This window comes from Microcaecilia unicolor, chromosome 3, assembly GCF_901765095.1.
Source record: "Microcaecilia unicolor chromosome 3, aMicUni1.1, whole genome shotgun sequence".
NCBI lineage: Eukaryota > Metazoa > Chordata > Amphibia > Gymnophiona > Siphonopidae > Microcaecilia > Microcaecilia unicolor.
In genome coordinates this window covers 534,423,799-534,442,482 of record NC_044033.1, presented here as the reverse complement: position 1 = coordinate 534,442,482, position 18,684 = coordinate 534,423,799, and the positions used below count along the sequence as shown (strand labels likewise).

Sequence of the window (18,684 nt, the reverse complement as noted above, 5' to 3'; positions counted from 1 at the left end):
AAAAGGCGCTATCAGAATCATGGTGCCGTGGTCTTGCTTGAGCTTCAGCAAGGTCTTCCCCACCAAAGGTATGGGAGGATAAGCATACAGGAGGCCGGTCCCCCAATGGAGGAGAAAGGCATCTGACGCCAGTCTGCCGTGTGCCTGTAGTCTGGAACAGAACAGAGGCAGCTTGTGGTTGCTCTGAGAGGCGAAAAGGTCCACCGAGGGGGTGCCCCACTCTCGGAAGATCTTGCGTACCACTCTGGAATGGAGCGACCACTCGTGCGGTTGCATGACTCTGCTCAACCTGTCGGCCAGACTGTTGTTTACGCCTGCCAGGTATGTGGCTTGGAGAAACATGCCAAACTGGCAAGCCCAACGCCACATCCTGACGGCTTCCTGACACAGGGGGCGAGATCCGGTGCCCCCCTGCTTGTTGATGTAATACATTGCAACCTGATTGTCTGTCCAAATTTGGATGATTTGGTAGGACAGCCAATCCCTGAAGGCCTTCAAGTGCATTCCAGACCGCTCGGAGCTCCCCCAGGCGAGATGCATCCGTCGTCAGCACCTTCGTGGGCTGCGGAATTTGGAATGGACGTCCCAGGGTCAAATTGGTCCGAATTGTCCACCAATGCAGAGAATTGCGGCAACTGACGGACAGGCGGATGACATCTTCTAGATTCCCTGTGGCTTGGCACCACTGGAAAGCTAGGGTCCATTGAGCAGATCTCATGTGAAGACGAGCCATGGGAGTCACATGAACCGTAGAGGCCATATGGCCCAGGAGTCTCAACATCTGCTGAGCTGTGATCTGCTGGGACGCTCTGGTCTGGGAAGCAAGGGACAGGAGATTCTGAGCCCTCGCCTCGGGAAGAAAGGCCTGAGCCGTCTGAGAACTCAGCAGAGCTCCTATGAATTCCAGAGATTGGACTGGCTGGAGATGGGACTTCGGGTAATTTATCTCAAACCCTAGCAGCTCCAGAAGTTGAATAGTGCACTGCATGGACAGAAAAGCTCCTGCCTCTGAGGTGCTCTTCACCAGCCAATCGTCGAGATACGGGAACACGTGCACCCCCAGCTTGCGTAGGTACACCGCAACCATCACGAGACACTTCGTGAATAGCCGTGGTGCAGAGGCAAGCCCAAAGGGCAGCACACAATACTGAAAGTGACGTGTCCCCAGACGGAATCGGAGATACTGTCTGTGGGCTGGCAGTATCGGGATGTGAGTATAAGCATCCTTTAAATCCAGGGAACAAAGCCAATCGTCTTTCTGAATCATGGGGAGAAGGGTGCCCAAGGAAAGCATCCTGAACTTTTCTCGCACCAGGTTCCTGTTCAGGCCTCTCAGGTCTAGAATGGGGCGCATCCCCCCTGTTTTCTTTTTCACAAGGAAGTACCTGGAATAGAACCCCTGCCCTTCCTGCCCAGGTGGCACGGGCTCGACAGCATTGGCGCTGAGAAGGGCGGAGAGTTCCTAGCTGCAAGTACCTGCTTGTGACGGGAGCTGAAGGATTGGGCTCCCCGTGGGCAATTTGGTGGAGTGGAGACCACATTCAGGGTGTATCCGCACCGCACTATTTGGAGAACCCACTGGTCGGAGGTTATAAGAGGCCACCTTTGGTGAAAAACTTTCAACCTCCCCCCGACCGGCAGGTCGTCCGGCACGGATACTTTGATGGCGGCTATGTTCCCATGGATCCAGTCAAAAGCCCGTCCCCTGCTTTTGCTGTAGAGGCGCAGGGGGCTGCTTAGGCGCACGCTGTTGACGGGAACGAGCACGCTGGAACTGTCCCTGTGCCTGAGGAGGCCTTCGGGCCGGCTGGGTGTACCTATGCTTACTATAGGCGTAGGTAGCAGCCTGCCGGGCCCGGGGAAAAAACGTCCACCTGCTGAGGTGGATGCTGAAGGCGCCCGGTGGGAGAGCTTGTCGAGAGCGGTTTCCCGCTGGTGTAGTTGGTCCACCAACTGCTCGACCTTCTCGCTGAAAATGTTATCCCCCCCGGCAAGGGACATCCGCCAGCCGCTGCTGGGTGCAGTTGTCCAGGTCAGAGGCACGCAGCCAGGAGAGTCTGCGCATCACTATACCTTAGGCCACAGCTCGAGATGCCACATCACAGGTGTCATAGATACCCGCTGGACAGGAACTTTCTGCACGCCTTCAGCTGCCTGACCACTTCCTGAAAAGGCCTGGATTGCTCCGGAGGCAGCTTGTCGACCAGGTCCGCCAGTTGCCACTCATTATTCTGCATGTGGATGCTCGTGTAGAGCTGGTATGATTGGATGCGGGTCAAGAGCATGGAAGATTGGTAGGCCTTCCTCCCAAACGAGTCCAGAATGCGAGACTCCCGCCCAGGGGGCGCCGAGGCGTTATCCCTCGAACTCCGTGCCCTCTTGAGAGCAGAGTCCACGACCGCCGAGTCATGAAGCAATTGAGGCCGCATCAACTCTGGGTCTGAGTGGATCCTGTATTGGGACTCCGCATTCTTGGGGATGGTGTGATTAGATAGTGGCTTCAACCAGTTCCGAAGCAGTGTCTCCTTAAGGACATTGTGCAACGGCACCGTGGAAGACTCTCTAGGTGGTGATGGATAGTCGAGGACTTTGAGCATCTCCGCCCTCGGCTCATCCACAGTAACCACGGGGAAGGGAATGCTGATGGACATATCCCTGACAAAAGAGGCAAAGGAGAGGCTCTCAGGAGGCGAGAGCTTCCTCTCCGGTGAAGGAGTGGGGTCGGAGGGAAGGCCCACAGACTCCTCGGAGGAGAAATATCTGGGGTCCTCCTCCTCCCCCCACGAGGCCTCCTCCTCGGTGTCGGACATGAGCTCTCTCAGCTCAGACCTCAACCGGGCCCGTCTCGACTGCGAGGAACCACGTCCTCAATGATGGCGTCGAGCGGTGGACTCCCGCGCCGGCGGGGACGAAGCTCCCTCCATCGACGTCGACTCCACCTGCGTGGCGGTCGACACCGGTGCCGCAAGTGGCGTCGGGGTTGGAGGCCTCAGCATCGGGCCAGAGCCCACCGGCGCCTCCATCAACGGCGCCGGGGGGCGCAAGCACCCCCGGTGCTGGCAGAACCTGGCGCATCAGCCCTTCCAAGATCCCAGGAAGCATGACTCGGAGGCACTCGTCAAGGCCCTCTGTCGGGAAAGGCAGGGGGGCCGGTGTGGGTGCCGGAAGCTGCTCGGGTCCAGGAGACGGTACCGAGATACCCGCGGACCCACGCAGCGACACCTCTTTGACCGAGGGGGGAACACTCCTCCCGGCACTGCCGCTTCCTAGGTGTCAAGTCGTCCCTCGATGTCCTGGAGCTGCCAGTCCCGTGCGCCGTGGGCGACTGATGACGGTGCTTCTTGGCTTTCTTGCGATGTCCGTCATCGGCGCTCCACAGAAGAGACAAGGAGGAGGTGGAGCACCCCCGGCCTCGAGGTATCGGATCCGACAGGGTTCGGTCCCGATGGCCCTAAGCAGCGGTAGTGGCCGGGGCAGACTGCCCGCGCGGCCACTCACCACCGCCGTCACCGGCAGGCCGGCGAGCCAAAGGTACCTGTGCTCCTAGGGTCGATGTCATAGTCAGCGCCGACGTCGTCGACATCGGTACCGGCACCGGACCCGGCTGTCGACACCGATGCCGTCGAGGTCGACGTCGAAGGGCCGGCGCAAGTTCCAAAAAGACGGTCCCGCAGAACTTGCCTCGCCATCTGCGTCCACTTCCTTAAGCCGAGACACAAGATGCACGTCTTGGAATTATGCTCCGGGCCGAGGCACTGGAGGCACCAAGCGTGAGTATCGGTCTGCGAGATCTGCCGGCCGCACCGACCACACTTCTTGAATCCGCTCGGGACCTTCGAGGACATCGACGGAAAAATTGCGTCGGCGAAGTCAAAATAGTCGATGGTGGCGGTGAAAAGCACACCCGAAAAAGAAAGAAACGACCGCACGGCCACAAGGCTGCGACGATGCACCCTCGCGACTAAGAACGACGAGGAAAACTCTTTTTCATTTTTTTTTTGAAAGAAAAAATAAAAGCGAACGCATACAGAATAAAGAAAAAAAAACCGTGGCTAGACCGCAATCCGGTTTCCGGGGCTAACTAAGAGACAGAGACGGGAACACGTCTCTCTCCAGCGCGGAACGGAAAAAACTGAGCGGGAACGGTCGCGCACGGGCGGGAAGACGGCCACGCATGCGCGGTGGGCGTGCCCTGCGTGTGGGACCGCCCGCGAAGTTTTCTTCCGGTTGGTGGGGGCTGCCGTGGACATCAACCCAGTCGTGAGAACAAGCAGCCTGCTTGTCCTCGGAGAAAAAAACTGTACAACAGGCATTGACGCTGTTCAAAAATACCATCCTGGAGGCCCAGGCCCAACACATTCCACAAATTAGAAAAGAAAGACAGAACTCCAAAAGACAGCCGGCCTGGTTGAAAAGTGAGGTGAAGTAAGCTATTAGGGCTAAAAGAAATGCCTTCAGAAAATGGAAGAAGGAACCGTCTGAAAATAACAAGAAGCAGCATAAGGAGTGTCAAAGCAAATGCAAGGTGCAGATAAGGAAAGCCAAGAGGGATTACGAAAAAAAAAGATAGCATTAGAGGCAAAAAAGCATAGTAAAAAAATTTTCGGTATATTAAAAGCAGGAAGCCGGCAAAAGAATCGGTTGGACCGCTGGATGACCGAGGGGTATAAGGGGCGATCAAGGAAGACAAAGACGTAGGGGAGAGATTGAATGAATTCTTGCTTCGGTCTTCACCGAGGAAGATTTGGGTGGATACCAGTGTCGGAAATGATATTTCAAGAGGACGAGTCGGAGAAACTTACTGACTTCACGGTAAACCTGGAGGACGTAATGGGGCAGTTCAGCAAACTGAAGAGTAGCAAATCTCCTGGACCGGATGGTATTCATCCTAGAGTACTGATAGAACTAAAAAATGAGCTTGCGGAGCTACTGCAAGTGATATGCAATTTATCCATAAAATCGAGTGTGGTACCAGAAGATTGGAGGGAGGCCAATGTAACGCCGATTTTTAAAAAAGGTTCCAGGGGAGATCCGGGAAATTATAGACCGGTGAGCCCGACGTCGGTTCCGGGGAAAATTGTAGAGGCTATTATTAAAAACAAAATTACAGAGCACATCCAAGGACATGGATTACTGAGACCAAGTCAGCAAGGCTTTTGTGTGGGGAAATCTTGCCTGACCAATTTACTTCAATTCTTTGAAGAAGTAAACAAACATGTGGACAAAGGGGAGCCGGTTGATATTGTGTATCTGGATTTTCAAAAGGCCTTTTGACAAGGTACCTCATGAAAGGCTACAGAGGAAATTGGAGGGTATTGGGATAGGAGGAAAAGTCCTATTGTGGATTAAAAACTGGTTGAAGGATAGGAAACAGAGAGTGGGGTTAAATGAGCAGTATTCACAATGGAGAAGGGTAGTTAGTGGGGTTCCTCAGGGGTCTGTGCTAGGGCCGCTGCTTTTTAATATATTTATAAATGATTTAGAGATGGGAGTAACTAGCGAGGTAATTAAATTTGCTGATGACACAAAGTTATTCAAAGTCGTTAATTCGCGACAGGATTGTGAAAAATTACAGAAGGACCTTACGAGACTGGGCGGCTAAATGGCAGATGATGTTTAATGTGAGCAAGTGCAAGGTGATGCATGTGGGAAAAAAGAACCCGAATTATAGCTACGTCATGCAAGGTTTCACGTTAGGAGTTATGGACCAAGAAAGGGATCTGGGTGTCGTCGTCGATAATACATTGAAACCTTCTGCGGCTCGGAAAGCGAATAGAATGTTGGGTATTATTAGGAAAGGTATGGAAAACAGGTGTGAGGATGTTATAATGCCATTATAGCACCTTGAGTATTGTGTCCAATTCTGGTCGCCGCATCTCAACAAAGATATAGTGGAATTGGAAAAGGTGCAGTGAAGGGCAACTAAAATGATAGCGGGGATAGGACGACTTCCCTATGATGAAAGACTAAGCAGGCTACGGCTTTTCAGCTTGGAGAAGAGACGACTGAGGGGAGACACGATAGAGGTATATAAAATAATGAGTGGAGTGGAACAGGTAGATGTGAAGCGTCTGTTCACGCTTTCCAAAAATACTAGGACTAGAGGGCATGCGATGAAACTACAGTGTAGTAAATTTAAAACAAATCAGAGAAAATATTTCTTCACCCAACACGTAATTAAACTCTGGAATTTGTTGCCGGAGAATGTGGTGAAGGCGGCTAGCTTGGCAGAGTTTAAAAAGGGGTTAGACGGTTTTCTAAAGGACAAGTCCATAAATCGCTACTAAATGGACTTGGGAAAAATCTACAATTCCGGGAATAACAACATGTATAGAATGTTTGTACGTTTGGGAAGCTTGCCAGGTGACCTTGGCCTGGATTGGCCACTGTCGTGGACAGGATTTTGGGCTCGATGGACCCTTGGTCTTTTCCCAGTGTGGCATTAGTTATGTACTTATGCGTAGCAACGCTGCAACTACTGCTAGGCATTTTGTGAATACTCTGGGAGTTGACGTTAGGCCAAAGGGCAGTATGCGGTACTGAAAGTGCTGCGTTCCCAGCCAAAATTGGAGATACACTCATATCCCGATACTTCCAGCTCACAGGAAGTAAGCGTCCTTTATGTCCAAAGAGCATAGCCAATCATTTTCCAAAATCATGGGGTGCCCATGGAAAAACCATCCTGAACTTTTCTCGTAAGAGGAATTTGTTCAGGGCCCTTAGGTCTAGGATGGGACGCATCCCCCTTATTTTCTTCTGCATGAGGAAGTACCTGGAATAGAATCCCAGTCCTTCTTCCCCTGGTGGAACGGGTTTGACAGCATGGGCCTTTAGAAGGGCGGAGAGTTCCTCTGCATGCTGAGAGCTGAATAAATGAGCTCTTGGTGGGCAATTTGGAGGTTATGAGAGGCCACCTTTGGTTAAAAAACATTAACCTCCCCCCTACCGGCTAGTCGTCCTGCATGGACACTTTTATTGTGGCTATGCTTTGTTGGAGCCAGTCAAAAGCCAGTCCCTTACTTTTGCTGGGGAGCAGTAGGGGCATTGGGTGCACGCTGTTGACAGGAACGAGTGTGCTGGGACTGAGCCTGAGGAGGCTGGCGAGACGCTAGAGTGTACCTATGCCTAGAATAGGAATAGGGAATACTTCAGGATCCACCAAAATACCTCCTAGTTGAGAAGGTGGTAGCAGAAGGCACCTGGCGGGAGAGAGAAGCCACAGCATCTGTGTGCTTCTTCATCTGGTCAACTAGATCTTCCACCTTCTCTCCAAAAAGATTAGCCCCCCTGCAAGGAACATCCACTATTCTTTGCTGGACCAAATGATCCAGGTCAGAAACATGCAGCCATGAGAGTCTGTGAATTGCTATACCCTGAGCAGAGATCCTGGATGCTACATCAAAAGTGTTGTATGCACCCCTGGCCAGAAATTTACGACATGCCTTCTGCTGCTTGACCAGCAGGCGAAAAGGTTCGGCCTGCTCCTGAGGGAGGGCATCGACCAAACTAGACAGCTGCTGCAACAAGTTCCGCAAGTGGATGTTCATGAAGAGCTGGTATGATTGTATAAAGGCAGCAATCGTAGCGGCCTGATACATTTTCCTCCCAAAAGAGTCCAAAGTCCTAGCTTCTCTGCCTGGGGGCGCAGAAACATAGTCTCTAGAACTCGGCTCTTCTGAGGGCAGAGTCCAACACCATGGAGTTGTGGGGTAACTGAGACCTCATCAACCCAGGTTCACCATGGATCCGATACTGAGAGTCTGTCTTCTTAGGTATCACGGGGCCAGACAGAGGGGACGCCCAGTTCTGCATAAGGACTTCCCGGAGTACCTCATGTAAAGGAGCTGTCACTGCCTCTTTAGGTGGAGAGGTGTAGTCCAGGACCTCAAGCATCTCAGCCCTGGGTTCGTCCTCCACGTCTACAGGGAATGGAATGGCCTGAGCCATTTCTCGTACAAAAGATGAAAAGGAGAGGCTCTCAGGAAGAGACAGTCTCCTTTCAGGTGGAGGGGAAGGTTCAGAGGGAATCCCAAAGGACCCATCTGAGAAGTACCTGGGATCTTCCTCTGACTCCCACGAGCGTTTCTCCTCGATGTCGGAGAGCACTTTCCTCAGTGACTTCCGAGACCGAACCTGCCTCGATGCCGAAGACCCATGGTCTCGGTGGCGAGGTCAAGGAGCTGATCCCCGCATGGACTGCAGCGAAGCTTCCTCCATCGACATCGATTGGGGGGGGGTCGACCTGCGTGGGACCGATACCGAAGCCGCAAGCAGCGCCGAGCTCAGAGACCTCACTGCGGGTGTATGGCCAGACATAGCTGTAGCAGGTGTTAAGGTAGGCGCAAGCACCCCTGGTGTCAATGTAGTGCGATGCAACAGTCCTTTCAGAAGTTCTTGAAGCAAGGCCCAAATCTGCTCATTGAGAGCCGCCATCGGAAAAGGCTGTGGGACTGGTGGAGCAGTCGGTGGCAGAGCTGCCTGGGGTTCGGGAGAAGGAACTGGACTGCTGGGAGACCAGCATGTCAGCACCTCTTGTATGGAGGGGGAGCAGTCCTACCGGCTTCGATGCTTCTCAGGTGCCGAGGTCTTCGGCGCCCCGGAGCTCCCGGCACCATGTGTAGAGGGAGAACGGTGTCAGTGCTTCTTAGCCTTTGCTCGATGCACCTCACTGAGGCTCCTTGGTGCCGACGAAGATGACATTGAATCCCCACGTCTCCTTGGGGTCAGGTCCAACGATGGGCAGTCCCGGGGGCCTGCACACAGCAGGAACATGCTACGTCTGTGCTCACCTCGCCCTCTGGTGGCCAGAACCGGTGGCTGCTGTGGACAGTCACCCATTCCAGATCACAGCCCAGTCCGGTCTGGATCTTCCGGGCTGCCAGACTTGCTTGCTCGGATTGAACCTACACAGCACCCTTAGTTTCCTGGTCATGGTTGCAGCTGAGCTCCAGGTGCTGCTGGGCTTATTAGCCATTCAGAAACCTGGCTGCTTTGCCTTTGCATTGCATCTGAGGCCCTGGTCGTGGGTGCTTGTGCACTTCTGCCTGAGAGACTTTGTCTGGACCTGTTTCTGTGTTTGCTGGTTTCCTGCCTTTTGAACCTTGCCTGATCCTGGACTTTGCTTTGCTTGCCGCCTGCCTTTTGAACCTTTACCTGGATCTGTCTTCTGCTTGCTGGCTGACCGCCAGAGACCTTGCCTGGATTTGCCGGTACGTCTGTTCTGCCTTGCTTCTGGTGTTGGGTGGTTTTGCCTGCCACTGCTGCTCCTCGGCAGTGGCCCAAGGGCTCACAAACCCAGTTTCTGTTTAGTGAACGTGACAGAATGCAAAGGCCATGAGCTCGGCAAGATCACCCTTCCAGCTGGGTTTCCAGCCTAGATATTCCTGAGCTTGCACTGAATTCCAGCCAAGTGCCTGAGCTTGCACTGAGTTCCAGCCAAGTGCCTGAGTCTGCTTCGAGGTCCAGTCCTGAGAGTGGTCCGAGGGTCGGCGCTGATGCCTGTCCAGATGCCAGTCTTGACTCTGGTTCAAGCTCCAGCCAAGCTACCCCTGGTCATGTTTTGAGGCTCCTCCGTAGATTCCATCATTGCTACCCATGGAAATCTGAATTTCCCGTGGAGGTGGGGGGGGGGGGGGGGGGGCTTGAGGAGGGGGTACTGTTACGTCTGTGCTCACCTCGCCCTCTGGTGGCCAGAACCGGTGGCTGCTGTGGACCGTCACCCGTTCCAGATTTCAGCCCAGTCCGGTCTGGATCTTCCGGGCTGCCAGACTTGCTTGCTCGGATTGAACCTACACAGCACCCGTAGTTTCCTGGTGATGGTTGCAGCTGAGCTCCAGGTGCTGCTGGGCTTATTAGCCATTCAGAAACCTGGCTGCTTTGACTTTGCATTGCGTTTGAGGCCCTGGTCGTGGGTGCTTGTGCACTTCTGCCTGAGAGACTTTGTCTGGACCTGTTTCTGTGTTTGCTGGTTTCCTGTCTTGTGAACCTTGCCTGATCCTGGACTTTGCTTTGCTTGCCGCCTGCCTTTTGAACCATTGCCTGGACCTGGACTTTGTTTTTGCTTGCAGCCTGCCTTTTGAACCTGTCTTCTGCTTGCTGACCGCCAGAGACCTTGCCTGGATTTGCCGGTACGTCTGTTCTGCCTTGCTTCTGGTGTGGGGTGGTTTTGCCTGCCACTGCTGCTCCTCGGCAGTGGCCCAAGGGCTCACAAACCCAGTTCCTGTTTAGTGAACGTGACAGAATGCAAAGGCCATGAGCTCGGCAAGATCACCCTTCCAGCTGGGTTTCCAGCCTAATACTTTTTCCTTTGTTGGTAATCCGGGTTTAAGCCCAGGTCCAGTCTCTAGTACCAGGTTGGATTTCGGTCTGGACCCAGTTTCTGCTCTTGATGAACTGATGACGCTCCGAGATTACCGTGAAACTTTTTCTTGATCCAGCCTTGAGGAATACTCCTGAAGCTGCAGCTGAGAGAAAGCGGGTCTGGGGGTTTGGGTTTTCTGCAAACCCAGTTTCGGCAATTGATTCTTCTATCATGTTGGCATACTACCGCTACCAACTTCTTTCGGATCCAGCCCTGCGGGATACTCCAGAAGCGACGCCGAAAGAAGGCGCTGTGGAAGTCCCGAGTACAAGGCCTATACGCAGTTTCTGTGGAGCCTTCTGAAGACCAGTCTCGGTTCAGTTCCTGATTCCAGTCTGGGTCCCGGTTCAGCTCTTGTTCACAGTTCCAGCCAAGCTGCTGAGTCCCCGCTGAGTTCCAGCTCCAGCCGAAATGCGGAGTCTGAGCTTATCCTGAGTTCCAGCCAAGCTTCTGAGCCTGTCCCGAGTTCCAGCCAAGCTTCTGAGCCTGCCCTGAGTTCCAGCCAAGAAATTCCTGAGTCTGCACTGAGTTCCAGCCAAGTGCCTGAGCCTGCTCTGAGTTCCCGTCGAGCGCCGGAGTGTGCTCTGAGTTCCAGCCAAGCTTCTGAGCCTGTCCTGAGTTCCAGCCAAGCTTCTGAGCCTGCCCTGAGTTCTAGCCAAGATATTCCTGAGTCTGCACTGAGTTCCAGCCAAGTGCCTGAGCCTGCTCTGAGTTCCAGCCGAGCGACGGAGTCTGTTCTGAGTTCCAGCCAAGCTTCTGAGCCTGCCCTGAGTTCCAGCCAAGATATTCCTGAGCTTCAGCCAAGTGCCTGAGCTTGCACTGAGTTCCAGCCAAGTGCCTGAGCTTGCTCTGAGTTCCAGCCAAGCGCCGGAGTCTTCTTCGAGTTCCAGTCCAGAGGATGCTGAGTCCGCTCTGAGTTCGAGTTCCAGCCAAGCTGTGCCTGAGTCTGCTTCGAGGTCCAGTCCTGAGAGCGGTCCGAGGGTCGGCGCTGATGCCTGTCCGGATGCCAGTCTTGACTCTGGTTCAAGCTCCAGCCAAGCTACCCCTGGTCATGTTTTGAGGCTCCTCCGTAGATTCCATCATTGCTAACCGTGGAAATCTGAATTTCCCGTGGAGGTAGGGGGGGGGGGGGGCCTTGAGGAGGGGGTAGTTACGTCTGTGCTCACCTCGCCCTCTGGTGGCCAGAACCGGTGGCTGCTGTGGACCGTCACCCGTTCCAGATTTCAGCCCAGTCCGGTCTGGATCTTCCGGGCTGCCAGACTTGCTTGCTCGGATTGAACCTACACAGCACCCGTAGTTTCCTGGTGATGGTTGCAGCTGAGCTCCAGATGCTGCTGGGCTTATTAGCCATTCAGAAACCTGGCTGCTTTGACTTTGCATTGCGTTTGAGGCCCTGGTCGTGGGTGCTTGTGCACTTCTGCCTGAGAGACTTTGTCTGGACCTGTTTCTGTGTTTGCTGGTTTCCTGTCTTTTGAACCTTGCCTGATCCTGGGCTTTGCTTGCCGCCTGCCTTTTGAACCATTGTCTGGACCTGTTTCTGTGTTTGCTGGTTTCCTGTCTTTTGAACCTTGCCTGATCCTGGGCTTTGCTTTGCTTGCCGCCTGCCTTTTGAACCATTGCCTGGACCTGTCTTCTGCTTGCTGGCTAACCGCCAGAGACCTTGCCTGGATTTGCCGGTATGTTTGTTCTGCCTTGCTTCTGGTGTGGGGTGGTTTTGCCTGCCACTGCTGCTCCTCGGCAGTGGCCCAAGGGCTCACAAACCCAGTTCCTGTTTAGTGAACGTGACAGAAGCCTCGAGGCGGGTGGAGACCCACTCGATGCCTCACTGCTCCTAGTGTGTCAAGGTCTCTCAGCAACCATGCCTACCTCCACTCCCAATGCCTCCTTTGATGCAGACGACAACGATGACCTCGGTACCGAGGTCAACGTTGAAGAACCGGACCGAGCTCCAAAAAGTTTCTCTCTCTGGGCTTCTCGAGTCAGTTGAGTCCTTTTCTTCATACGAAGACAAAGGGCACAACGGGCTGGGCTATGGTCGAGCCGAAGGCACTGGATACATCACAAATGGGTATTGGTGCCTGAGATGGTCCGGGTTTTTTTTCTTTTTGGATTTTGCTCACACCTTTTTTCAGTAGTAGCTCAAGGTGAGTTACATTCAGGTACACTGGATATTTCTCTGTCCCAGGAGGGCTCACAATCTAAGTTTGTACCTGAGGCAATGGAGGGTTAAGTGACTTGGCCAAGATCACAAGGAGCAGCAGTGGGATTTGAACCGGCCACCCCTGGACTGCAAGACCGGTGCTCTAACCACTAGGCCAATCCTCCACGGTTGCACTGAGAACAGAGTTTGAAGCCACTGGGAGTCTTCGATTACATGGAAAGGAAGACTGCCCTAGACAAATCAAAAAACGCGACTGTGCTGAAAATGCAGCACAAAAAAGAGGGGAAAAATCCCGGCCAAGCAGGCGTAAGGACGGCCGTGATTTTAAAAAAAACTTTACGCGGGCCAAAAAATAAAACTACGAAATAAAAGGAAACTATTTTTTTTAACTAAAGAAAAAAAGAAAAAAGGCGGAGAAAAAAAGCTAATACCACGAAAACAGCACTGAAGGCTGTCCCAGGCGGAGAAGCGGAGCCAGGGTAAACAGCTGTCGCTCCTCAGGCGGAAAATAAGCAACTGAGGAGTGTGGCCACGCGGCAGGTGGGAAGGCACTTGGTGCATGCGCACTCGGACACGTGGCGTGCTAGAAGGCTCCAGCAAACGTTTTTGCTATTTTAAATAATGTACACTTAGTACCTGACAAAATAATGCAAAATATTTTAATGCATTTCACAGTAGCCTGTTTTTCACATGCTACATGCACGTTAAGAGCTCAATGCCCTTTAGTAAAAGGGGTCCCCTTAATTTTTAGGAAACACCTGAAGTAGGCATCATGCTGAACTTGGACATCCCCTTGAGTATCAACACCCCAGATCACACCCTTCCTATCTCAGACAGCTTGAAAATCCTCGGCGTTTCAATGGACCGTAACTTAACACTAGAGAACCAAAGTGGCATCCACAACAAAGAAAATGTTCCACTCAATGTGGAAACTCAAACGTGTGAAGCAATTCTTCCCGAGGAAAACATTTTGCAACCTGATACAATCAATGGTACTAAGTCACTTAGATTACTGCAATGGAATTTATGGAGATGTAAAGAACAAACCTTAAAGAAACTTCAGAGAGTTCAAAACACGGCAGTTAGGCTTATATTTGGTAAAACGCGATTTGAAAGCACAAAACCCCTCGGCGAAAAACTACACCGGCTCCCAACCAAAGAACGCATCACCTTCAAAATCTGCACCATGGTTCACAAAATCATCTACGGAGAAGCCCCAAGTTACATGACAGACTTGATCGACTTACCAATTAGAAATACATCCGAATCAACACGATCTTATCTAAATCTGCACTACCCAAGCTGCAAAGGACTTAAATACAAAACAACTTACCATCTAGTTTTTCCTACATAAGTACACAACTGTGGAACGCATTACCAAAAGCCTTGAAAACGACATACAACCACCTAAACTTCCGGAAATCACTAAAAAAAACAACCTCTTTAAAAAGGCATACCCTACCGATCCAACTTAAATGCCTAATCTCTGCAACACAACCAAACTAAAGCACGTAATGGACATTAACACAACTCCTCGGTTCTCCGATTCCCCAATGTGGCTGTACCACATGAACTTGATCTTACCATATCACCCTGTATTTGTTCACACCGGAGCCTGCAAAGGCCTCTCTGGTACTATGTAAGCCACATTGTGCCTACAAATAGGTGGGAAAATGTGGGATACAAATGTAATAAATAAATACTTGATGATTTTAATCAGAACGGATCATCAGTGGACAGCGATTTATATTTTTTGGCAACCCACCATATTATATGGTTTTGTATGTAATTGTATTAGCTGATGTGATTAAACATGTTATTTCTGTATACCCTGACTGCCTTTTGTGTTGTAAATTTGTATCTTTGCAATTAGGTATCCCCTTTCTGTGTGTTGGTTCAATATACACCACATCATTAATGATTTAAGCAAGCCTTAAGCAGACAACACAGACATTATAATGCATAACTTGTCACTATTCTAGATGAAAGAGATATGAAAGAGAAAGATAAAAATGTACCAACTAGGCTGAGCTGCCATCCTTTCCATATACTCCTTGGCCAAGTCCAGAGCTTTCGAGTTCTCAGGATACAGGACGCAGAACATTGCCAGAGCACCCAGGTTATTCCCATATATTTCATTCCATCGAGCACTAAAGTCCTCGGGGTCCCAAGGAGGAAGATATTCACCAGGATTTGCCAGCATAGTGTGAGCAGCCTGAGTTATGCGAGCTGTAATATGCTGATGAGTGCTCTCTGCCTTGAGTTGTAGCTCCTCTATGTCTTGATTAGAAAAGTAGAGCATGGGGTGGCTGTCATAATTTGCATTGAGGAACGGAATTACAGGATTTGGGTATTCACCTACTTTACAGGACACAATACAGCAAACAAAACATAAGAAAAACACAGTGGGTGCCCCCCGCGTATAAGTCTTCATTGTGGCATTGAATTTCCAAATCCTAGGACCAACCAGATCATCTTTAGGACTTCCTAGAAAAGAACACAGATGAAATGAAAATTAGAGGATTTAAGAACGAAGATGCTTCAGAAAAGAAAAAAGCAAATGACAATGTCTAATGGAAAAAGTATAACTACTGGTTTTATGTTAGCAAATTTAAAAATAAATTACCAACATTAACCATTGCTTTTATTCTTCTAGAAAACATTTTGAATCTCTTTCAGTAAATGTATTATGCTGACTACCTTCGCTTTAGTTATTAGGTATACATTACATGTGATCTGGATCTATGCACTGCATTTTAAAAACTGTTAAATTTCTGCTATTTGATTCTATACCACTGGTCTTGGTAGACATTAAATATTTATCTGTAGTTTTAACTGCTTACTTTTATCTGCTTCTTGCTGGCCTCCCACTTAGTCACCTCTCCCCTCTCCAGTCGGTTCAAAACTCTGCTGCCCGTCTCATCTTCCGCCAGGGTCGCTTTACTCATACTACCCCTCTCCTCAAGACCCTTCACTGGCTCCCTATCCGTTTTCGCATCCTGTTCAAACTTCTTCTACTAACCTATAAATGTATTCACTCTGCTGCTCCCCAGTATCTCTCCACACTCGTCCTTCCCTACACCCCTTCCCGTGCACTCCGCTCCATGGATAAATCCTTCTTATCTGTTCCCTTCTCCACTACTGCCAACTCCAGACTTCGCGCCTTCTATCTCGCTGCACCCTACGCCTGGAATAAACTTCCTGAGCCCCTACGTCTTGCCCCATCCTTGGCCACCTTTAAATCTAGACTGAAAACCCACCTCTTTAACATTGCTTTTGACTCGTAACCACTTGTAACCACTCGCCTCCACCTACCCTCCTCTCTTCCTTCCCGTTCACATTAATTGATTTGATTTGCTTACTTTATTTATTTTTTGTCTATTAGATTGTAAGCTCTTTGAGCAGGGACTGTCTTTCTTCTATGTTTGTACAGCGCTGCGTATGCCTTGTAGCGCTATAGAAATGCTAAATAGTAGTAGTAGTAGTTTTATTCCTTAAAGTATTTTGCACCCGGTCTTGTAGGCAGGTTTGTTGAATAGCAGAGGTAGTAAGGTTTTAAAGCGAAGATACTTCCTGTAGCAGGTATTCTCCGAGGACAGAAGGCATCATATTCTCACGTGTGGGTAGATGCCGATCCACGTCATCTAGTCCAGTATTTGTGCCAAAGTGAAAAAACAGCTTTCTGAAGCGCGACCCGCGCTCCACTGCACATGCATGCATGCCTTCCCGCCCGCAGTGAGAACGCAGTTACCTCAGTTTAATTTCAAACCAAAAACAAGGAAATAAAATAATGAAGGAGACAACTCCAAGGGGAGGTGGGTGGGGTTGTGAGCATATGAAGCCTGCTGTCCTCGGAGGACACTTGCTACAGGTAAGTATCTTCGCTTTCTCCGAAGACAAGCAGACTCTCATATTCTCACATGTGGGGAATCCGTAGCATCCAGGCTTACCAAAAACAACAAACGGTGGTCAATTGGGCCTCGCAAATGCAGATTAACCTAAAATGATAATCTGAACGACAGTGCAGTTTGGAACGGAATAAAACAGACCTAGAAGGGTGGAGTTAGATTCTAGACCCCTAACAGACTCTGAAACACTGCCCGAACCGACTGTTGCTGATATCCTGCGCAGGGCAGCAGCGTGATGTGAATGTGTGGAAAGTAGATCATGTCACAGCCTTGAAAATTTCTGCAATGGAAGCTGACCTCTAGTGGACTACCGACATAGCCATGGCTCTACTACTAATAATAATTTCTATAGCGCTATTAGATGTACGCAGCATGACAAACATTATATGCAGATATTTTCTGTCCCTAGAGGGCTCACAATCTAAGTTTTTGGACCTGGGGCAATGGAGGGCTAAGTGACTTGCCCAAGGTCACAAGAAGCTGCAGTGGGAATTGAACCCAGGTTGCCAGGTTCAAAGCCTGCTGCGCTAACTACTAGGCTACTCCTCCACTCCAAGTTCTTTGACTGGGTGACTGGAGAATTGAATCAAGGACGTGCTATGGACGTAATCTACTTAGATTTCAGCAAAGCTTTTGACACGGTTCCCCACAGGAGGCTCTTGAATAAACTGGACAGGCTGAAAATAGGACCTGAAGTGGTGAACTGGATTAGGAATTGGTTGACGAACAGAAACCAGAGGGTGGTGGTGAATGGAATTAGATCGGAGGACGGGAAGGTGAGTAGTGGAGTGCCTCAGGGATCGGTGCTGGGACCGATTCTGTTCAATATATTTGTGAGTGACATTGCCGAAGGGTTAGAAGGTAAAGTTTGCCTTTTTGCGGACGATACTAAGATTTGTAACAGAGTGGACACCGGGGAGGGAGTGGAAAACATGAAAAAGGATCTGCGGAAACTAGAAGAATAGTCTAAGGTTTGGCAATTAAAATTCAATGCGAAGAAATGCAAAGTGATGCACTTAGGGAGTAGAAATCCACGGGAGAAGTATGTGTTAGGCGGGGAGAGTCTGACAGTTACGGACAGGGAGAGGGATCTTGGGGTGATAGTATCTGAGGATCTGAAGGCGACAAAACAGTGTGACAAGGCGGTGGCCATAGCCAGAAGGTTGCTAGGCTGTATAGAGAGAGGTGTGACCAGCAGAAGAAAATAGGTGTTGATGCCCCTGTATAAGTCGTTGGTGAGGCCCCACCTGGAGTATTGTGTTCAGTTCTGGAGGCCGTACCATGCTAAGGATGTAAAAAAAAAAAAAAAAAAAATGGAAACAGTGCAAATAAAAGCTACGAGAATGGTATGGGATTTGCGTTCCAAGACGTATGAGGAGAGACTTGCTGACCTGAACATGTATACCCTGAAGGAAAGGAGAAACATGGGTGATATGATACAGACGTTCAAATATTTGAAAAATATTAATCCGCAAATGAACCTTTTCCGGAGATGGGAGGGCGGTAGAACGAGAGGACATGATAAGAGAGTGAAGGGGGGCAGACTCAAGAAAAATGTCAGGAAGTATTTTTTCACGGAGAGAGTGGTAGATACTTGGAATGCCCTTCCACGGGAGGTGGTGGAGATGAAAACGGTAGCGGAATTCAAGCATGCGTGGGATAAACATAAAGGAATCCTGTGCAGAAGGAATGGATCCTCAGAAGCTTAGCTGAGATTGGGAGACGGGGCTGGTGTTTGGGTGGTGGGGCTAGTTCTGGGCAAGATTTCTACGGTCTGTGCCCTGAAAATGGCAGATACAAATCAAGGTAAGGTATACACAAGAAGTAGCACATATAAGTTTATCTTGTTGGGCAGACTAGATGGACCGTGCAGGTCTTTTTCTGCCGTCATCTACTATGTTACTATGTATTATGAGCCGTGGCATGACCCTCAAAGTCCAGCCCAGCTTGGAAATAAAATCTGCCAGCCAATTAGAAATGTGCGTTACCCGATCGAAACCCCCAACCTGTTGGGATCAAAAGAAACAAAAAGCTGGGCAGACTGTCCCAATTCTGGTCATCCACATCAGCTCTCATCCTATTTGGGCAGGTCACACCTTGATATCTCCAATCTAATTTCTGTTCCTCTCCTCCCCCCTTCTTCCCTGCCTCTCTCTTGCGCTCTGTGGAATGCCCGCTTTGTCTGTAACAAACTTTCCTATATCCATGACCTCTTTATCTCTCGTACTCTCCATAAGTACATAAGTATTGCCATA

General features: G+C 50.4%; 1 protein-coding gene across 1 annotated transcript in view; it reads right to left on the bottom strand.

The window, feature by feature from the left end:
• The window catches only part of DSE (dermatan sulfate epimerase), a 167,596-nt gene that overhangs the window by 105,531 nt on the left and 43,381 nt on the right, over positions 1–18,684 (bottom strand). Inside the window, exon 3 of the mRNA XM_030199227.1 lies at positions 14,540–15,008. Coding sequence (XP_030055087.1) covers positions 14,540–14,955 — 416 coding nt within the window. The 5' untranslated portion in view covers positions 14,956–15,008. The remainder of the gene's footprint in view (positions 1–14,539; positions 15,009–18,684) is intronic.